This window comes from Octopus bimaculoides, chromosome 6 (assembly GCF_046866305.1).
Source record: "Octopus bimaculoides isolate indiv1 chromosome 6, ASM4686630v1, whole genome shotgun sequence".
NCBI lineage: Eukaryota > Metazoa > Mollusca > Cephalopoda > Octopoda > Octopodidae > Octopus > Octopus bimaculoides.
This window is the reverse complement of record NC_142933.1, coordinates 108,626,002-108,642,454: the sequence shown is the minus strand read 5'-3', so window position 1 is coordinate 108,642,454 and position 16,453 is coordinate 108,626,002. Positions and strand designations below refer to the sequence as shown.

Here is a 16,453-nt window from a genome sequence, read left to right as displayed (position 1 = left end):
TCCTGTGATGTGTATGGCTGAGGACAACTGTGTAAGGAAGTGTTGAACACTAAATATGGCGTGTACTTGTAGAAGAGTGAGACTCAGAAAGACCTGGTTCAAAGAAGTGAAGTCTGACTTCAGGCTGTTGAATCTGAAGAGGAGATGACAAAGAACTGAGATGAATGGTGATTTGCTGTAATTCAGAAGACCTGGCCAACTTAGCCAAAATGAGGTCCTAAAAGCATAACATTGATGCCTATGCCCACACTCACTCGACCTGTCTAACCTTCCCAGCTCTTCAACTTCATATCACTCACTCCTCCCTCCTCCCACAGCACTATTGCCCAAGAGCTGAACTGTACATATTCGTTCCTCCTTTTTGTTCTGGCAGTACTCATTCTTCCTGGAACCTCTCTCTTTGCTGCCTATCCCACACTCCCAACATCATCCTTATCCCTATATCTCCATTGGCTACCCATTTTCTCTGAACACCCTCTCAACTCCACTATCAACATCCTTTTCTGTAACTTACTATATCCACCTTTATGTTTGCCTGACCTCTGTCTCCCTCACACTTCACCTCATACCACCTACCTCTCCACTCAATCATCCTCGATTCTCTGCCCCCATTCTCTCTATCCCCTGTTTTATGCCTTGAGGGCACACTGTATTACCTCATCGTGTTTTTCCCCTTTCCTGCTGGTGTAGCATGATGCCTGTTCCTGTCCCTCTTTCTTACTTTAGCATCTATGTGCATAAAACAAAGCCACCTCCCTCAGTACTCCACCATGCCACTCTGAGAAAGGATCTTGTCTTAAAGGGTTACTTATCAACCTCACTGGAGCCCTTGCCATGTAAAAAGCATCCAGTACACTTTTGTAAGGTGGTTGGCATAAGGAAGGACATCCATCCATAGACACCATGCCAAAACAGACATTGGAGGACAACACAGCCCTCGGGCAAGTTGGATCATGTTGAACCATCCAACTGATTCTGGCATGGAGCAACAGATGTGAAACAGTGATGATGTGTGTGATATATGCATAGAGGTAGACGGAGCTGTATGATTGAGAAGCTTGCTTCTGAGCCATGTTGTCTCCTGTTCAGTCCCACTGTGTGGCATCTGAAAACAAGTGTCGTCCACTATAGTCCTGGGCCTACCAAAGCCTTGTGAGTAGACACGGTAGATGGAAACTGAAAGAAGACTCGTGTGTGTGTGTGTGTGTCCTTGTCCTGACATCACATGATGATCATAAATGAGCCTCACTGTTAAACAAGTGATGTTGTTCATTTGCAGTCATCCATGGAGAAACATTTGTGGTCAAGTTGGAAATATTACCTGGGTAAGGGTTGGCAACTGGAAGGGCATCCAACTGTAGTAATATTTTCATCAAATCTCATCTGATCCATTCAGGCATGGAACCTGGCTGCTGGAATGATGATGATGATGATGATGATGTATGTAGACTGAAACAAGTAAAAGAGAACCTATATATAATATGTATCTTGTGTGTGTGTATGCAAATGCGTAAAAAGTACTCAATCCACTCTGCAAAGTGGTTTATGTTCGGAAGGGCATCCAGCCGCAAAGACTATGCCAAAGCAGAGAGTGGAGCTTGACTCAATCCTCTAGCTTACCAGCTCCTGTCAAATCATCCAACCCACTCCCAGCATGGAAGATGGACTTTAAATGATGAAGACAATGATATATAATATTTCTATGTATCATCATCGTCATCACTGAACACCCAATTTCCATGCTGGTATGGGTTGAATGGTTTGATAGAATCTGGCAGGCTGCAGGGTTGCTTCAAGTGTGTGTGTGTGTGTGTGGTTATGAATATTTGCTTTAATGGTAGATTGTATATTAAAGAAGAATCTAACATAAGATGGAAGGATTACATAGTACTTTTTAGTAGAGTAGATATTTATTAATTTTTATAGGGAAAGTTTTCACTCATTCATTGTCATCAGTCCTGATGACAAGTATGCCAAAACTTCAGAGTCACTGTCAATCTTTTCCTTGTAAAAATTAATGTGTGTGTTTAAGTGTATTGTTGTTTGTCCCGTCGTCGTTGACAATGACCAAGGACATCATATGGGAGAAGACTGAACACAGTGTGTCCAGCTGTGACCAGTCAGTCCGATGGATACTTGGAAGGCCCTGCAGGTTGGGCACTTGTGGTCTGTTGGGACTGAAGGCAAGGGTTTGGCTCTGGACTTGTGTAGTTTGCATTTTCTTTGTGCCTTTGTAATTCTCTTCTGCTTACAGGAGGTGGCACCTCTGTTAGTGCAACTTTGCCAGGCAGGGCAGTCTTGTGCTTGGGTTTCTTAGGGGATGATCCCCAAACCCTCCAGTGAGGCTTTCAGTGTGTTCTTGAAGCCTCACTGAAAAGCTTGGAGGTCAATCCCCAACACCTGTTAAACACAAATGCTTCACGTAAATGTATGTGTTTTAATGTATTCATATATATATTACTTAGGTCTGTCATGATCCTCAGGAGTGATAAGGCTGGAACTTAACCTGGTTGCCATGATATATAATTGAATGAGATTACAACACTCCTCCTGAATGGGATGCTAATCCATCACGAGGTTAACTTCCCAAGTATTGCTGGAACTCATTTCACAGCTCAGTGGGCTGAAGTAATGTGAAATGAAGTGTTTTGCACAGGAATGCAATGTAATATCAGGTCGGGGAATTGAAACCACAATCTTGTGATCATGAGTACCACAGGCCACATCTTCACATGTATCTGTATACATATAGAAAATACTTGTATGAATATATATATATATATATATATATACACACACATGCAACTGATTTATTGTGAGAGGATGGTAATGGAAAAAGTAACAAATAAGAAGATAGATGAGGTTTGTGTAAAAGAGATGGAGTCATTTTTTGCCTCTGAAAGTTCAGCTTTGAGCCATTTTAAAGTGTCAGATCCTGTCGAACTGTTCCAACCCATACCAACCTGGAAAGGGGACATAAAATGATGAGTTACCAAAATAATAAGATAATCCGTGGAAGAAGATATTTTCTTCCCCGACGAAACTGAAATGTATTGATTTTTCTTTAGAAATTGTTTGAAAAGGTAGACATATTTGAATCAGATAAAAATTGGCAGTTTGCCCCAAAGTATAAATTGAAGTTGTTCATTTTTAAAAGCTCCTGATTTTGTAGCAACTTGAATTAAAGTCACTTTTTATTCAGCAGTCATAAATATTGACAATAGGCGCAGGCATGGCTGTGTGTAAGAAACTTGCTTCTAAACCATGTGGTTCTGGGTTCAGTCCCACTGCATGGCACCTTGGGTAAGGGTCTTCTAACATAGCCTCTTGGCTGACCAAAACCTTGTGAGTGGATTTAGTAAATGGAAACTGAAAGAAGTCTGCCATGTGTGTGTGTATATATATATGTATATATGTATGTGTGTGTGTATATATATATGTATATATGTATGTGTGTGTGTAGGTGTGTACCACTGCTGCTGGTGTGTTTACATCCCTGTAACTTAGTGGTACGGCAAAAGAGACTGATAAAATAAGTACTAGGCTTTAGAAAAAATATGCACTGGTGTTGATTCTTTCAACTAAAAGTTCTACAAGGTGGTGCTCCTGCATGGCCACAGTCTAATGTCTGAAACAAGTAAAAGATAAAAGATAAAAAGAATGAATTTGATTTAATGAAATGATAAACATAACAGTTTGGAAGCTTCTGTAATAAAATATTCGAGGTAATATGAAAGTAATTGATAGTCATTGAAGATGGAATCATTAGAAAGAATTGAAACCACTGCATATAATCAATGTGTGCATGGTCTGACATTACAGTTGAAGGTTGTTGCCTTTTGTTGCATATGGCATAAGTATGTTAGGTAAGACAAAGTGAAAGACCAGTTCATTGAGCAAAGTCATATTTGTACCATGTGCACTGCTGAGTGGCTGTAGTCTGAGGGGAGATTCACCAGCTTTTTATTACTGTAAGGAAAAGTTTCTAGAACATTCATTCGAGTTACTTAGCAGAAAACTTTGCATATTTCTTTTAAAATTCACTGCATCAACCATAATAAATCGGCCAGTTCTGATTGGTTGAGTCATATTCACATAAATGTTAATGCCTTTTATGGTGACACATTGCCTTTTACAGCAGTATGGTAGATCATAGCTCCAAGCTAGGAAAATCTGAGAGCATTGGTTCAAAACTGAGCAGGAACTTTGCCACAATTTCTTACAAGATTTCTTTTGTACAGGGCAAAGAGTTTGTGTTTCTTTATTATTAGATTTCTTTGAACTTGGCACAAATTAAACTTCTTTTTGATTGAATCAATTTCGGTATATAACTAGTACTTTTATTATGTTATTAATTACCAAACTATGCAAGTTTAAGTTAACAACAGTGAAATATTCATGCTAAACCTAGGATTGAAACTATGTCACCCTGGTGCATTTATGCAACTCTTCTGCTGTGATATTCATGCTTTGGTATTAGTAAAAACAAGCAGGACAGGTTTGAATTGCTACAGAGCACTTCTTCCGGCCAATGTTTGTACATACAGTTCTATATTTAGGAGATGAGGAATTATGTACATTATTTACATTTGACGGATGTTTGTCCTCATCTTGTTTGTTGCTAACACAACATTTCGACTGATATACCTTCCAGCCTTCGTCAAGTGTCTTGGGGAAATTTTGAACCTGGGTTCTCATTCCTAATGTATTTTTCGATGTTATTATGCCCACGGGCATATGGCATAGTGATTAAGAGTGTGGGCTACTAACCCCAAGATTCCGAGTTCGATTCCAAGCAGTGACCTGAATAATAATAATAATAATAATAATGATGACATCGAAAAAAAACCTTAGGAATGAGAATCCAGGTTCGAAATTTCCCAAGACAGCTGATGAAGGCTGGAGGGTACATCAGCTGAAATGTTAACAACAAACAAGATGAGGACAAATATCTGTCAAATGTAAATAATGTTTGTACATCTACAAGAGAGACAGAACAATATTTAATTCTAGATACAACTTGCCTGAGACCATCTTTCTTTCTGTGAAGTTTTAATGTGATCTATCAAAATTTCATGTTAATTTATGTTCCAAACACCAAATTCATGGTGACAAAAGTGATTTTATGAAATTCACCATTATTTTCAAAAAGAATTGAAACAAAGACAGTGTTTTCCAACACAAATATGGTAACGAAAGGATGAAGGTGAAACAACCAAGACAACTTTATTCACTGGTTTAGCAATGACTGCAGTGAAAACCCACTACACATCTAAATTCCCAGTTCACAAATTGAACAAAGCTTTGAGTCTTGTTTACAATCATAAAACTGCTCCCAGAGGCTGAAAGAAAATCTGTTTTGAGATTACAATTCTGACTTCCAGCTTAACGAGGTGGTTTCATTAATAATACTTTACTATTTTACTATTAGGAAACATTCATTTAAATTTCAGAATTACTCTTTGCTATATACACACACACATACACACACACCCTCTCTTTCTCTCTCTCTCTCTCTCTCTCTCTCTCTCTCTCTCTCTCTCTCCCTCCAATTACCAATGTTCTATGTGGAAGGCTTGATAATTGTTGAGAGATTTCTCTCTGCATGAAACCAATGGTAGCCTTGTTAACACATAAAGTAAATATATATATGTGTGTGTGTGTGTTCTTTTTTTTTATGAATGAAATATTTAGAATTAATATTATATTTAATTATTATAGGCGATGAGCAATGTAATAAAGTGAATGAGTTTCTTGTAAATCAGACTGGCTTGCAACCATTTTACTTATCTATCATGAAATATCAGAAGTTGTAGGTTCTAATCTTGTCTGTCTGTTGTTGGTTAACTTCCTGATATATGATAAATTTTTGCTTTATTTTTACCATTATTCAAATGTTTTGTGTCCCCCACACACACACACTCATACTTCACTTAGTTGCATTAAACCTGACAAAAAGTCCCTCACCCTTTCTTTTTTCTAACTTATTTTTGATGCTAAACAATTTTATCAAGATTACAATTAGAGTAATTTGTTTAGAATTTTGCTGGGGGAAAATAATATAAATGTATTTGTTATTCAGTTCGATATTTAAGAGATGAGGAATTATGTGCATTATTTACATTATTTACATTTGATGGATATTTGTCCTCATCTTGTTTGTTGTTCACACAACATTTCGGCTGATATACCCTTCTGCCTTCATCAGGTGTCTTGGGGAAATTTCGAACCTGGGTCCTCATTCCTAAGGTATTTTTCGATGTGTTTTTATTATTATTATTGAGGTCACTGCCTGGAATCGAACTCAGAATCTTGGGGTTAGTAGCCCACGCTCTTAACCACTACACCATATGCCCACAGGCATATGGTGTAGTGGTTAAGAGCAGGCATATAGCGTAATGGTTAAGAGCATGGGCTACTAACCCTAAGATTCCAAGTTCAGTTCCAGGCAGTGACCTTAATAATAATAATAATAATAACAACATCGAAAAATACCTTAGGAATGAGAACCCAGGTTCGAAATTTCCCCAAGACACCTGATGAAGGCTGGAGGGTATATCAGCCGAAACATTGTGTTAACAACAAACAAGATGAGGACAAATATCTGTCAAATGTAAATAATGTATTTGTTATTGTTTGAGAGATCAAAGTGCTTCTTGTCTGGTTGTCTTCAAACATTCTCTCTTTCTTTTCTATTGCTTTTACATTCTATCATGGAAATTAGTGCCATGTTTGTACGAGCCCAGGTGAAGCCGACTGCAGATGCAGACCTCGGTGTAGATCTCGATGGTAGTAGCAAAAATTGGAAGACACCTTTTCCATTTTGTTTCATCTTTAAAGGAATGTTTATGCTGGGAGCTAGTAAATACTTTAGTGAGAATGAAAAGGGTGGAGGACATTTGCAATGGTATTGTTTCGTAGTTGAAGAAACAGGGGTGGAGGTACGTTAATATTGTGGAAGAAATAATGGTTTAATGCAGGATATCATCATCATCATCATCAAGATTAGAAGGCACAAACCTTCACACATTCTTGTATTCTTTTATTTGTTTGTCATTTGACTGTGGCCATGCTGGAGCACCGCCTTTAGTCGAGCAAATCGACCCCAGGACTTATTCTTTGTAAGCCTAGTACTTATTCTATCGGTCTCTTTTGCCGAACCGCTAAGTGACGGGGACATAAACACACCAGCATCGGTTGTCAAGCAATGCTAGGGGGACAAACACAGACACACAAACACACACACACACACACACACACACACACATACACATATATACGACAGGCTTCTTTCAGTTTCCGTCTACCAAATCCACTCACAAGGCTTTGGTCGGCCCGAGGCTATAGTAGAAGACACTTGCCCAAGGTGCCACGCAGTGGGACTGAACCCGGAACCATGTGGTTGGTAAGCAAGCTACTTACCACACAGCCACTCATGCGCCTATATATGTATCTTTTAATTGTTCAAACTTCCAATCTCACTTTAATCTAGAAGGGACCCTGTCATCTCTGATAGGCTGACCTCTAGGGTCCACCATGTGTTTGAAGTTGTGGTTTTTATCTAATATGTAATAAAAACAGTGACAAGTTTTTGCTCTCCTTGTGGCTGTCTTTTCTTTTAGTTTTTGTGTCAAAATTGTAAGTTTTCAATTTTATCTAATTTTTTATCCTTTTTTTTTTTTTCTGTAGGGTTCAGTGAGTCCCCAAGTCACTGCATCATCTCCTTTACTCAATGGAATAATACCGTCCCCCTCTGGTAAGTAGCAATCTGCACCAATTTAGCAAACTCAACAGCTTCTCATCAAACTTTTTATCTCTACTCGTTATTTTAACACAAACGGGCTTTTTTTTAATGTCCTTTGTAATCATTCCTCCTCCTCCTTCTTCTTCTTCTTATTGTTGTTGTTGTTGTTCTTCTTCTTCTTCAGTTCTTCTTTTTCTTCTTCAGTTCTTCTTCTTCTTCAGTTCTTCTTCTTCAGTTCTTCTTTTTTTCTTCTTCTTCTTCAGTTTTTCTTCTTCTTGTTCTTCTTCTTTTCTTCTTCTTCTTCTTCAGTTCTTCTTCTTCTTCTTCAGTTCTTCTCCTCCTCCTCCTCTTCCTTCTCAATTTCAAAACCTGTGCATAGTTTCTTCTCTCAGCTTTCTTACCTCCCATCCATCCATGAAAGCTGATAGGCCAAAGCTGGTTGTGAGCATGGGAAAAAAAAAGCAGTTGTTAAATGGTGGCAGTTAATTTGAGAATCTCAGAAGTTTTGGGAACCTGAAATAATCTTTGTTGTTTTCTCTGTTCACAGATAAAAGTTCAACCAATCTTCGACACGGGGCTCAGGGCTCAAGCCATCGATCACACAAGTCGAATCAAGCTGCTAATGTCCACAGCAGCAAAGCTCGTCACTCAGCGACCTCATCTTCTTCATCAGCCGGTGGCAGCAAAGCTCAGACGTCAAGCAACAACAGTGGGGGTAGTGTTGTGACAGGCAGGGGCAACAGCAGTAATAATAACAATAACAGTACAAAGTCATCGACTTCATCGCCAACATTAGCTACACCAGCAACATCAGCATTGCACACTATAACAGCAGGTAACAAAAATAACAGTAAAACTGGCGGCAGTCAACAACAACAACAGCAACACATACTGTCATCACACACGCATATCAAGTCAAGCAGCGGGAGCAAGGTAGTAACAAAACCAGTTGGTAATAATAAGCTAAAAACACAGTCGCTGCAAGTGACGTTTCCAAACGCACATCAGGTAGGACATGTAACTGCTGCAGCCCAAAACTCCACTGTTTTTGCAGTTCAGCAATCAGACAATTCCCAGAGAAAAGACATGAGTGGCGCTGCTCAGGTGCCACCGGGTCATGGCACCACTCCACCTAGCATGATCTCTTAGCGAATAATTGGGTAGAAAAAAAAAAAAAGTTGGAAGAGTTTTTTTTTTTTTTTGTTTTTTGTTTTTTTTTTCCCCATTATCTCATAATTTTGAACAGAAAATGCTGAAATTAAAAAAAAAACAAAAAACTGAACAATTTTTTTGAATGAAGGACAAATTTTCTCTGAATTGAGGAAGAATTGAATTTTAGGGGGAAAAAATTAAAAAAAAAAAAATTTGGTATTAAAATTTCAATTTGGAACTTAAAAAACAAAATCACAAAACAACAAAATATATAAAAAACGAATAAGCAAACAAACAGGTATCTTTCTCTTTTCTCACGAATAAAGAGTTATGATGATTAGAACAATGATAATAATAATAATAATAATAATAATAATAATAATATTAATAATGATGATGATTAATAATTTCTTTATTATTGCCACAAGGGTGACGGATGAGGAGACAAGTGTAAGGATCTACATAAACGAAATGAAATGAATGGAAAACATACAAAATATGGTAATGCCCCAAAAGGAGGACTGCTGCCTAGGGTTAATCAAGGAACCCCATAGATCTAGGATTACCCTGACTATCAAGGGAAATGCCCTCTCCCAGCCATATTCTTTGGTCTACAAATACATGTTGGAAACAGGCCCATACAGTCAAGCCATACTTGCCACTCTCACCCAATTTTCATCAAATTTACTGAAAGGCAACACACCTTCCTCCCCAGCCTCGCCTTCCTCCCCAGCTTGCCTTCCTTCCCAGCCTTACCCTCTCCTCCTCATATTCCTCCCTTTAAATGGAATTTGAAAAGTCTTTGAAAGCTTGGCCAAAGAGGAGAGTATCTATTCTCAATCCTTTCAGTCATATCACCCACTCAACCTCTTTTACCAAAGCTACCAGACAGAGAAAAACTGCTGCCCTGACTGGCCGAAGGAAGGGTGACAGGGCAACCATCATAATAGACTTGGCCAGTTGCTGGATCCGTCCTAGATGTGACCACAGATCTGCAACAAAACTCCACAAGTCAGTTATACTTAAACACTGAATATGTTTGCAAAATGGTTTCATTGTTCTTTGTGCTTCTTGGAAGAGCTCAGCCGAGGGACTTCTGAAATCCTTTGGAACAAACCATCCAGTTGATTCTTGCTGGTGCCTAGAGTTCTCCAAAACAATTTTGCTCTTCCCCACCAATAGTCCGCATTTGAACACTGATGTGGAAGTTGCACTAGCTGCATCGGTCAACTGGTGGAGGGCCATGAATACCTAACAACATTCCAGATGTCAGGCACACAGTGTTGGTATTTGCTTGACTGAGGACTGTAGCTCCGTCAAAGAAATAAGCTGTAGAGACCTACACCATTACAGTGATGTTTGTATGTGTCCATCTCTCTCTCTGTTCTCATCTAACCTCACACAATCCCAACATGTGTCTAAAATGTTCCAGTTTCTTGCTTGTGCTAAAGAGTGTGGTTTGAAAAACACCTCTGAAGAAATCTGGCCACTTTGCCTCAATTGAGACATAAACGGTTGCCAGTCATGAAGGCTTAGCTGCCCCTCCCAGTTTGCAGATCATTTTTACTTTAGGATTCAAACCTTTCTGAAACAACACTATTATCTTGCCACCTGATCCAGATCAGTCGAAAGATACATACGCCTTGTAATCATCAAAAAGTTTTGTGAGTTTATCAGTGTTGGAAATTCTCGTCTTGCCAGTGGCTACTGGATCTTTATCTAGTGACCTGAGTTCATTGAGCTTCCAAGCTGACCTGGCCTCCAAGCCAACCCCAGGCTACATGCATTTATACTTCCTACTGTGAATATAGCTATGTTGGCCAGAGAAAAGAAATGAGGGAGGTCACTTATTCTGGTTGTGTAGAAGGATTGGTTATACAGTGGGAAGGGATTATTCCTTGGAAACCCCTTTCAAGAGCTCTTGTCCACAGTGTCCTGGAAAATTCCCCTGTTTATCTGTGAAATTTCTTTTTCAATACAGTAAAATTCTGTTGACATTTTAATGTTTATTTGATATTGTCCTGTCAAAGCCCTCTCTTCTTTTTGTATTTTTTTTTTTTGGTCATTTTCTTTTGAAAGTGAAAGCATGTGGCCCAATGGTTTGAGTGTTGAATTCATGATCACAAGATCATGGTTTCAATTCCCAGACTAGGCAGTGTATTGTGTTCTTGAGCAAAACACTTCATTTCACGTTGCTCCAGTTCACTCAGCTGCAGAAATTAGCAACCCTGTAATATCTAGGAAGTTAACCCTGCAACGAACCAATGTTGTGTCCAGCAGGGAGTGTTGTCAGCTCAGTCATGGAAACTGGGGCAAGCTCTGGCCAAAATCCTGGGCTTCATCACAGACCGAAATCTAAGTCTTCTGAGAATTCCTCATTAATTATTCACCACTGTGAAGTTGCAGAGATGTTTCACAGTTTTGTTTTGTGAATTTGGCTGTTGGTTGCTCTTGTTGTTGTTGTTGTTGTTGTTGTTGTTGCTGTGTTTGTGTTTGTGTGGTGTTTTCTGGTTACTTCTGTTGTTGTGGTTATGACTTTGGTTGGTGGTGGTGGTGGTGGTGATGTATGTGCATCAAACCTTCCAGCTTGGGGCAGATTTTTTTATTTATTATTTATGTTTTTCCTTTGCCTCTGATTTTTTTTCTCTTCACCCATCAAAAATCTTTTATAACAGTTCTTTTGTCTCCACTTCATCACATGATCAGGTGGAGGCTGAAGGAGGCTGGAAGGCATGTGTATGTGTGTGTTTAAGAGAGAGTGTGTGTGTGTGTGTTTGAAGTTTGCTAGAGGGGTGTGGGTGCTGCTGGAAGGCTTTTGTGGTGGCAGGTTCTGTTGTCATTTCGAGTTTCAGTTGTTGTTGCCGTTGTTGTTGTTACTGTTAGTGGTGCTGTTGTTGTGGGTCAGTCTCCCTTCTCTTGTTCTCTGCCATTTTGGCAGCTCAGTCAGTTTGCGGATGTTTTTTCAAGCTTTTCCTGTCTCGGTTGGATTAAGAGCTCCATTCATAACCTGTCTGACCGGTTCTTCTGACCCAACCTGTGTAATAACAATGATAATCATTTCATCTTCACAAACGTCATAGTGGTGGTGATGGTGGCGGTGATGGTGGTGGGTGTGTTGTTAACTGAAAGAAAAAGAGGTGTCCCTTATTGAAAGATGTGAGGAGGAGGCTTTCAGTAGCAACCTCCCTCCTTTCCTTGTCGCTTGTATTCCCTCCTTTTATACTCTCCTGTGACCCAGCTACCGAAATTGATGCCATGTATATAGTTTTTTTTTTTTTTTTCAGACAATTTTTTTTTCTTTTGCTCAGCTGCATGCCCCCTCACCAATGGGGGCAAGAAGCAAAAAAAAAAAATATGGTTTTCTTTGAATGTTTTGGTTTTCCCCACTCCCTCTTACTCCCCAGGATCCTGGATTCCACAACAAGATGAAAAAAACAGAAAAAAAATCATCAAAAAGCAAATCTCTATAAGAGCAAATTATTGTTCTCAACTTGAAGAGCCGAAGAATTAAGTGGCATACAACCCTTAAGCAGTAAATAATAATAATAATAATAATAATAATAATAATAATAATAATAATGATAATTTCTTTTATTTGGCACTAAGACAAAAGTTAAGGGACAACCACAAAGAGTTACATTAATTGTGGACATTTAATATCAGATGAAAAGAGAAAAAAAAATGAATGAAATACCTGTAGTCATGGTATATGAATATGATAAAGCAATCCTCTTGATAGTGGATGACCTCTATCTAGGGTTAATCTGGGAAGCCCACAAATCTCAAGATCACCCTGAGACCCAAAGGCAAGCACCCTCTCCAACCTATAGTTATAAGCTTAGAGTGGTTCTATTCACTCTTGTCATTTATGCCACTCACTCTCACCTAATAATAATAGTAATAATGATAATAATAATAATAATAACAATTCCTTTTATTGTGTACAAGGGGCCAAGACATTGGGAACAAAAGCAAAACAAACAAGAAACAGAGGGGATTTATTCACATCAAGTAAAAGGGTGATGTATGAACAATGGTAATAATAAAATCACATAAACAAACAGATAACAGTAAATTGCAATAACTATACAGCAACATAACAGCCACATCGAAAGATTCAGGGACATTCTACATATAATGCCGAATTACCTCGACATATCTCCCAAGTCTTGTCACCAACCTACAACCATATAGAATAGGCCTGTTTATGCCACACCAATTTCTCCTTCTTTACCCACCTTTCTTGAAATTTACTGAAGAGCAACACCTCTCTCTCTCTCTCTCTACCCTCTCCTTTCTCTTCAAATGGTCCATGAAGAAGTTGGTGAGAGTTTGTCTGGAGAGGAAAAACATCTTCATAAAACCTTTCAGCTGTGTTCACCATACAAGTTTCTTCAACGTAACCACCAAAAAGGAAAGTAACGTGTCAATCTTCACAATAGACTCAGCTGATAACTGGATCCATCCAATATATAATGGTTGTCCGACATGCACCCATTGCACAGATCCTGAACAAATGAATGTCTGATGATTTCATCAACCTATGCACATCACAAAGAGGTTTGGTTGTTGGCAGCTCAACAATCAAACCAGTAGAGATTATCCCAAGCAGACAAAGTCATCCTGTTGCAATATCAGGCCAAAAACATTTGGAAATTATTCATATTCTTCAGTCTGAATCTCTTCCTCAAGAGACTTCTCAGACTGTTCTCATTTATGCTCAGAATTTCTCCCTAGCTATCACCATACATACCCTCCATTAACCCTCTATAAAATGCCACAGTTGACGGTCCACTGACCACGTGCTCCAGCTAGTAGAGTGTGGTCGGTACCCAGCAACATTGCACATGCGAAATGTGCAGCCTTGGACTGCACTTGAACCAGGATCAAAGAGACAGGCTCTACCCTTTCCACAAGAAGTGAAAGAGCATACTGTCCAGTATAGTTACATGTTTCTTGAGACAACACATGAAAGTCAGATGGTAGAACATCCCCACAATAATGGACTTGCGAGACACTTCCACCAAACCTTTCTCAGTTTAATATGGGCTTCTGGACCCAGTTGCAGAAACCAATGCTCAGCATGTATTTGTATTTCCATTGCCCATTAAGGAATTGCAAGCCTACCAACTTGTTCCAGTTAATGCATGCTTCCCTAATTTCCTGGGGCCACCCACCTCATAATTTTCAATGTCTGACACTAATTATGGTGATGTCAGCATATGCAAGCATGACTTTGCTGTGTCTCATTTCAAGCAGGATGCTCTTCAAAATCTTCAACCTCTGTAACAACAGCTTTAGCATAGAAACATGAAGAAGGGACAAGAGAGGATACCCTTGGCTAACTGAATGTGCCATGTGAAATGGTTCCTAAAGATAACCATTTTAGTCTGACCACCATTGAAATGCTGCCGTACATTGTAACTAAACAGCCTCTAAAGACAGCACTGGAAATAGTTTTGTTGAAATGCCATCTACTTTCAAACTGATCTAAACTGATCAAGGCCCCATCAAAGCCAGATCTAGTACTAACCTGTTCCTTGATTTATCACATAAAGTGGAGGAGGTCACAAATAGATTTAGCAGGGATTGCGCAAGTTTGTGCATCTCTGATTATATGACCCACAACAAGCACCAACCTTTTTGACGAGCACTTTTATACCCAAATCTCTAAATCTGTGTTATGGGCTTAAAATTCTCTATCATGTCCCCTTATTCAGGTGTATCATCATTCTGCAGAATTCTTACTCCTCAGCTCACACCAACTGGGAATGGTCCCATTCTCTCTTACCAATTGCAATAGACAGATGTCAAGACAAAACGGGGTATGGCACAATAAACTTTATCAGGCAAACCATTAAATTCTTAACAGAATCAGTCTTTCGCAGCATTCTGCATCTTCAGTCGAGAATCATATCAAATCGTTGAGGTAGACGTCAGAATCCACTGTCTCCAGCCCGTCGCTCCTTGTTCGACTGTATATTAAAAATTAATGATTTTTTTTTATAACAAAAAACAAAAAAAAGTGAAAAAAATTGTTATTATTCATGGATATTGTGTATATAATATTATATATAATATAATATAAAGACAACAACAAAAAAAAAAAAGAAATATGATGTTGAAATTGTCAATCTATTTAGTATTTATACATATAAATACTTTGGTATGCCTGTGTGTGTGAATTATATATGTATATATGTGTGTGTATATACATATGTATGTATGCATGTATATATATATATATATATATATACATATGTGTACACATCCATGTATGTATATATATTTATATATACGTATACATAAGGTCACACAAGAAACAATGTTGTTAAACCTGTTACCGTGTTACTGTTTCTGTCTCACCTTCGTCGTTGTACATATTTGACTATAAATTATGTTCAGAAATGTTTACATCATTTAAGACACTAATACTGCCTTTGCATGACCATTATCATCATCATCATCATCATCATCATCCCCATCATCATCATCATCATCTTCATCAGCGGCGGCGTTATATCTCCATCATTCACCACCAATTCTCCAAACTTTATATTTTTGTTACTGCCCCTCCCCGCCCCTCATGTTTTCCTGTCCTCCAACTCCCACCTCTTAAATTTGTTACACTCTTTTTTAACCTCCCCTTCCTCCTCCTACTACTTTTAAACGTCCCTTTCTCTTCCCCTCTCACTACTTTTGCACTTTACTACTACTTCCATTCTTCATCTCCTACCACTCCTCTATCCTTATTACTCACCCTATTACTCTTATCCTCTCCTACCCCTTCCCTTTGTTTCCTCCCACTAATCCTCCACTTCATTTACATCCTTTTCTCTTCTCACTCTCTTTCTCTCCTCTAACTGCTCCTCCTTTATTTTGTTACACCCCCCCAACACTTTCTACTTCCCTTCTCACCCGTCTTCTTAACCTTTAAATGTTTCTTACGCAGGCACAAGGCCCGAAATTTCAGTGAAGAAGGGCTTAGTTGATTTAAACTAAACTCGGTACTTGACTGCTTCTTTATTTCATCAACCCAAAAATAAATGAAGGGCAGAGTTTGCTTCAGCAGGATTTGAACTCATAATATAGAGCCAGAACATACAGACATTTTGTCCAACACTCTGACAATTCAACTAGTATTTTGTTGTATCTTGGGAGTATCATTATGCCAATAATAAACACATGCCTTGGTTGTAATTCACTTCTTTATTATATATTTGTTAATTGGTTTAACTAGTTAACCAATTAAGTAATTGATTGTTTGATTAATTGTTCAGCCAATCATTCAGTCAGTTAAGCTAGTCAATGTGATGACACCTGGCTTAGTGGTTAGGATATTCCGCTCCTGATTGTAAGGTCATGAGTTCAATTCCCAGCGGCGCATTCTGTCCTTGAGCAAGACACTTTATTTCACATTGCTCCAGTCCACTCGGCCGGCAAAAATGAGTTGCACCTGTATTTCAAAGGGCCAGCCTTGTCACACTCTGTGTCATGCTGAATCTCCCAGAGAACTATGTCAAGGGTACATGTGTCTGTGGAGTGCTCAGCCACTTG

At 38.8% G+C, this 16,453-nt stretch overlaps 1 protein-coding gene across 5 annotated transcripts in view; it reads left to right on the top strand.

The window, feature by feature from the left end:
* LOC128248022 (uncharacterized) overlaps window positions 1-9,191 on the top strand; it is a 251,462-nt gene extending 242,271 nt beyond the window's left edge. For all 5 annotated transcript variants that reach the window (XM_089354399.1, XM_089354400.1, XM_089354401.1 and 2 more), the window contains 2 exons: window positions 7,690-7,756; window positions 8,292-9,191. In XM_089354399.1, coding sequence (XP_089210525.1) covers window positions 7,690-7,756; window positions 8,292-8,893 — 669 coding nt within the window. In that variant the 3' untranslated portion in view covers window positions 8,894-9,191. The remainder of the gene's footprint in view (window positions 1-7,689; window positions 7,757-8,291) is intronic.
* The last annotated feature ends 7,262 nt before the right edge of the window (window positions 9,192-16,453 follow it).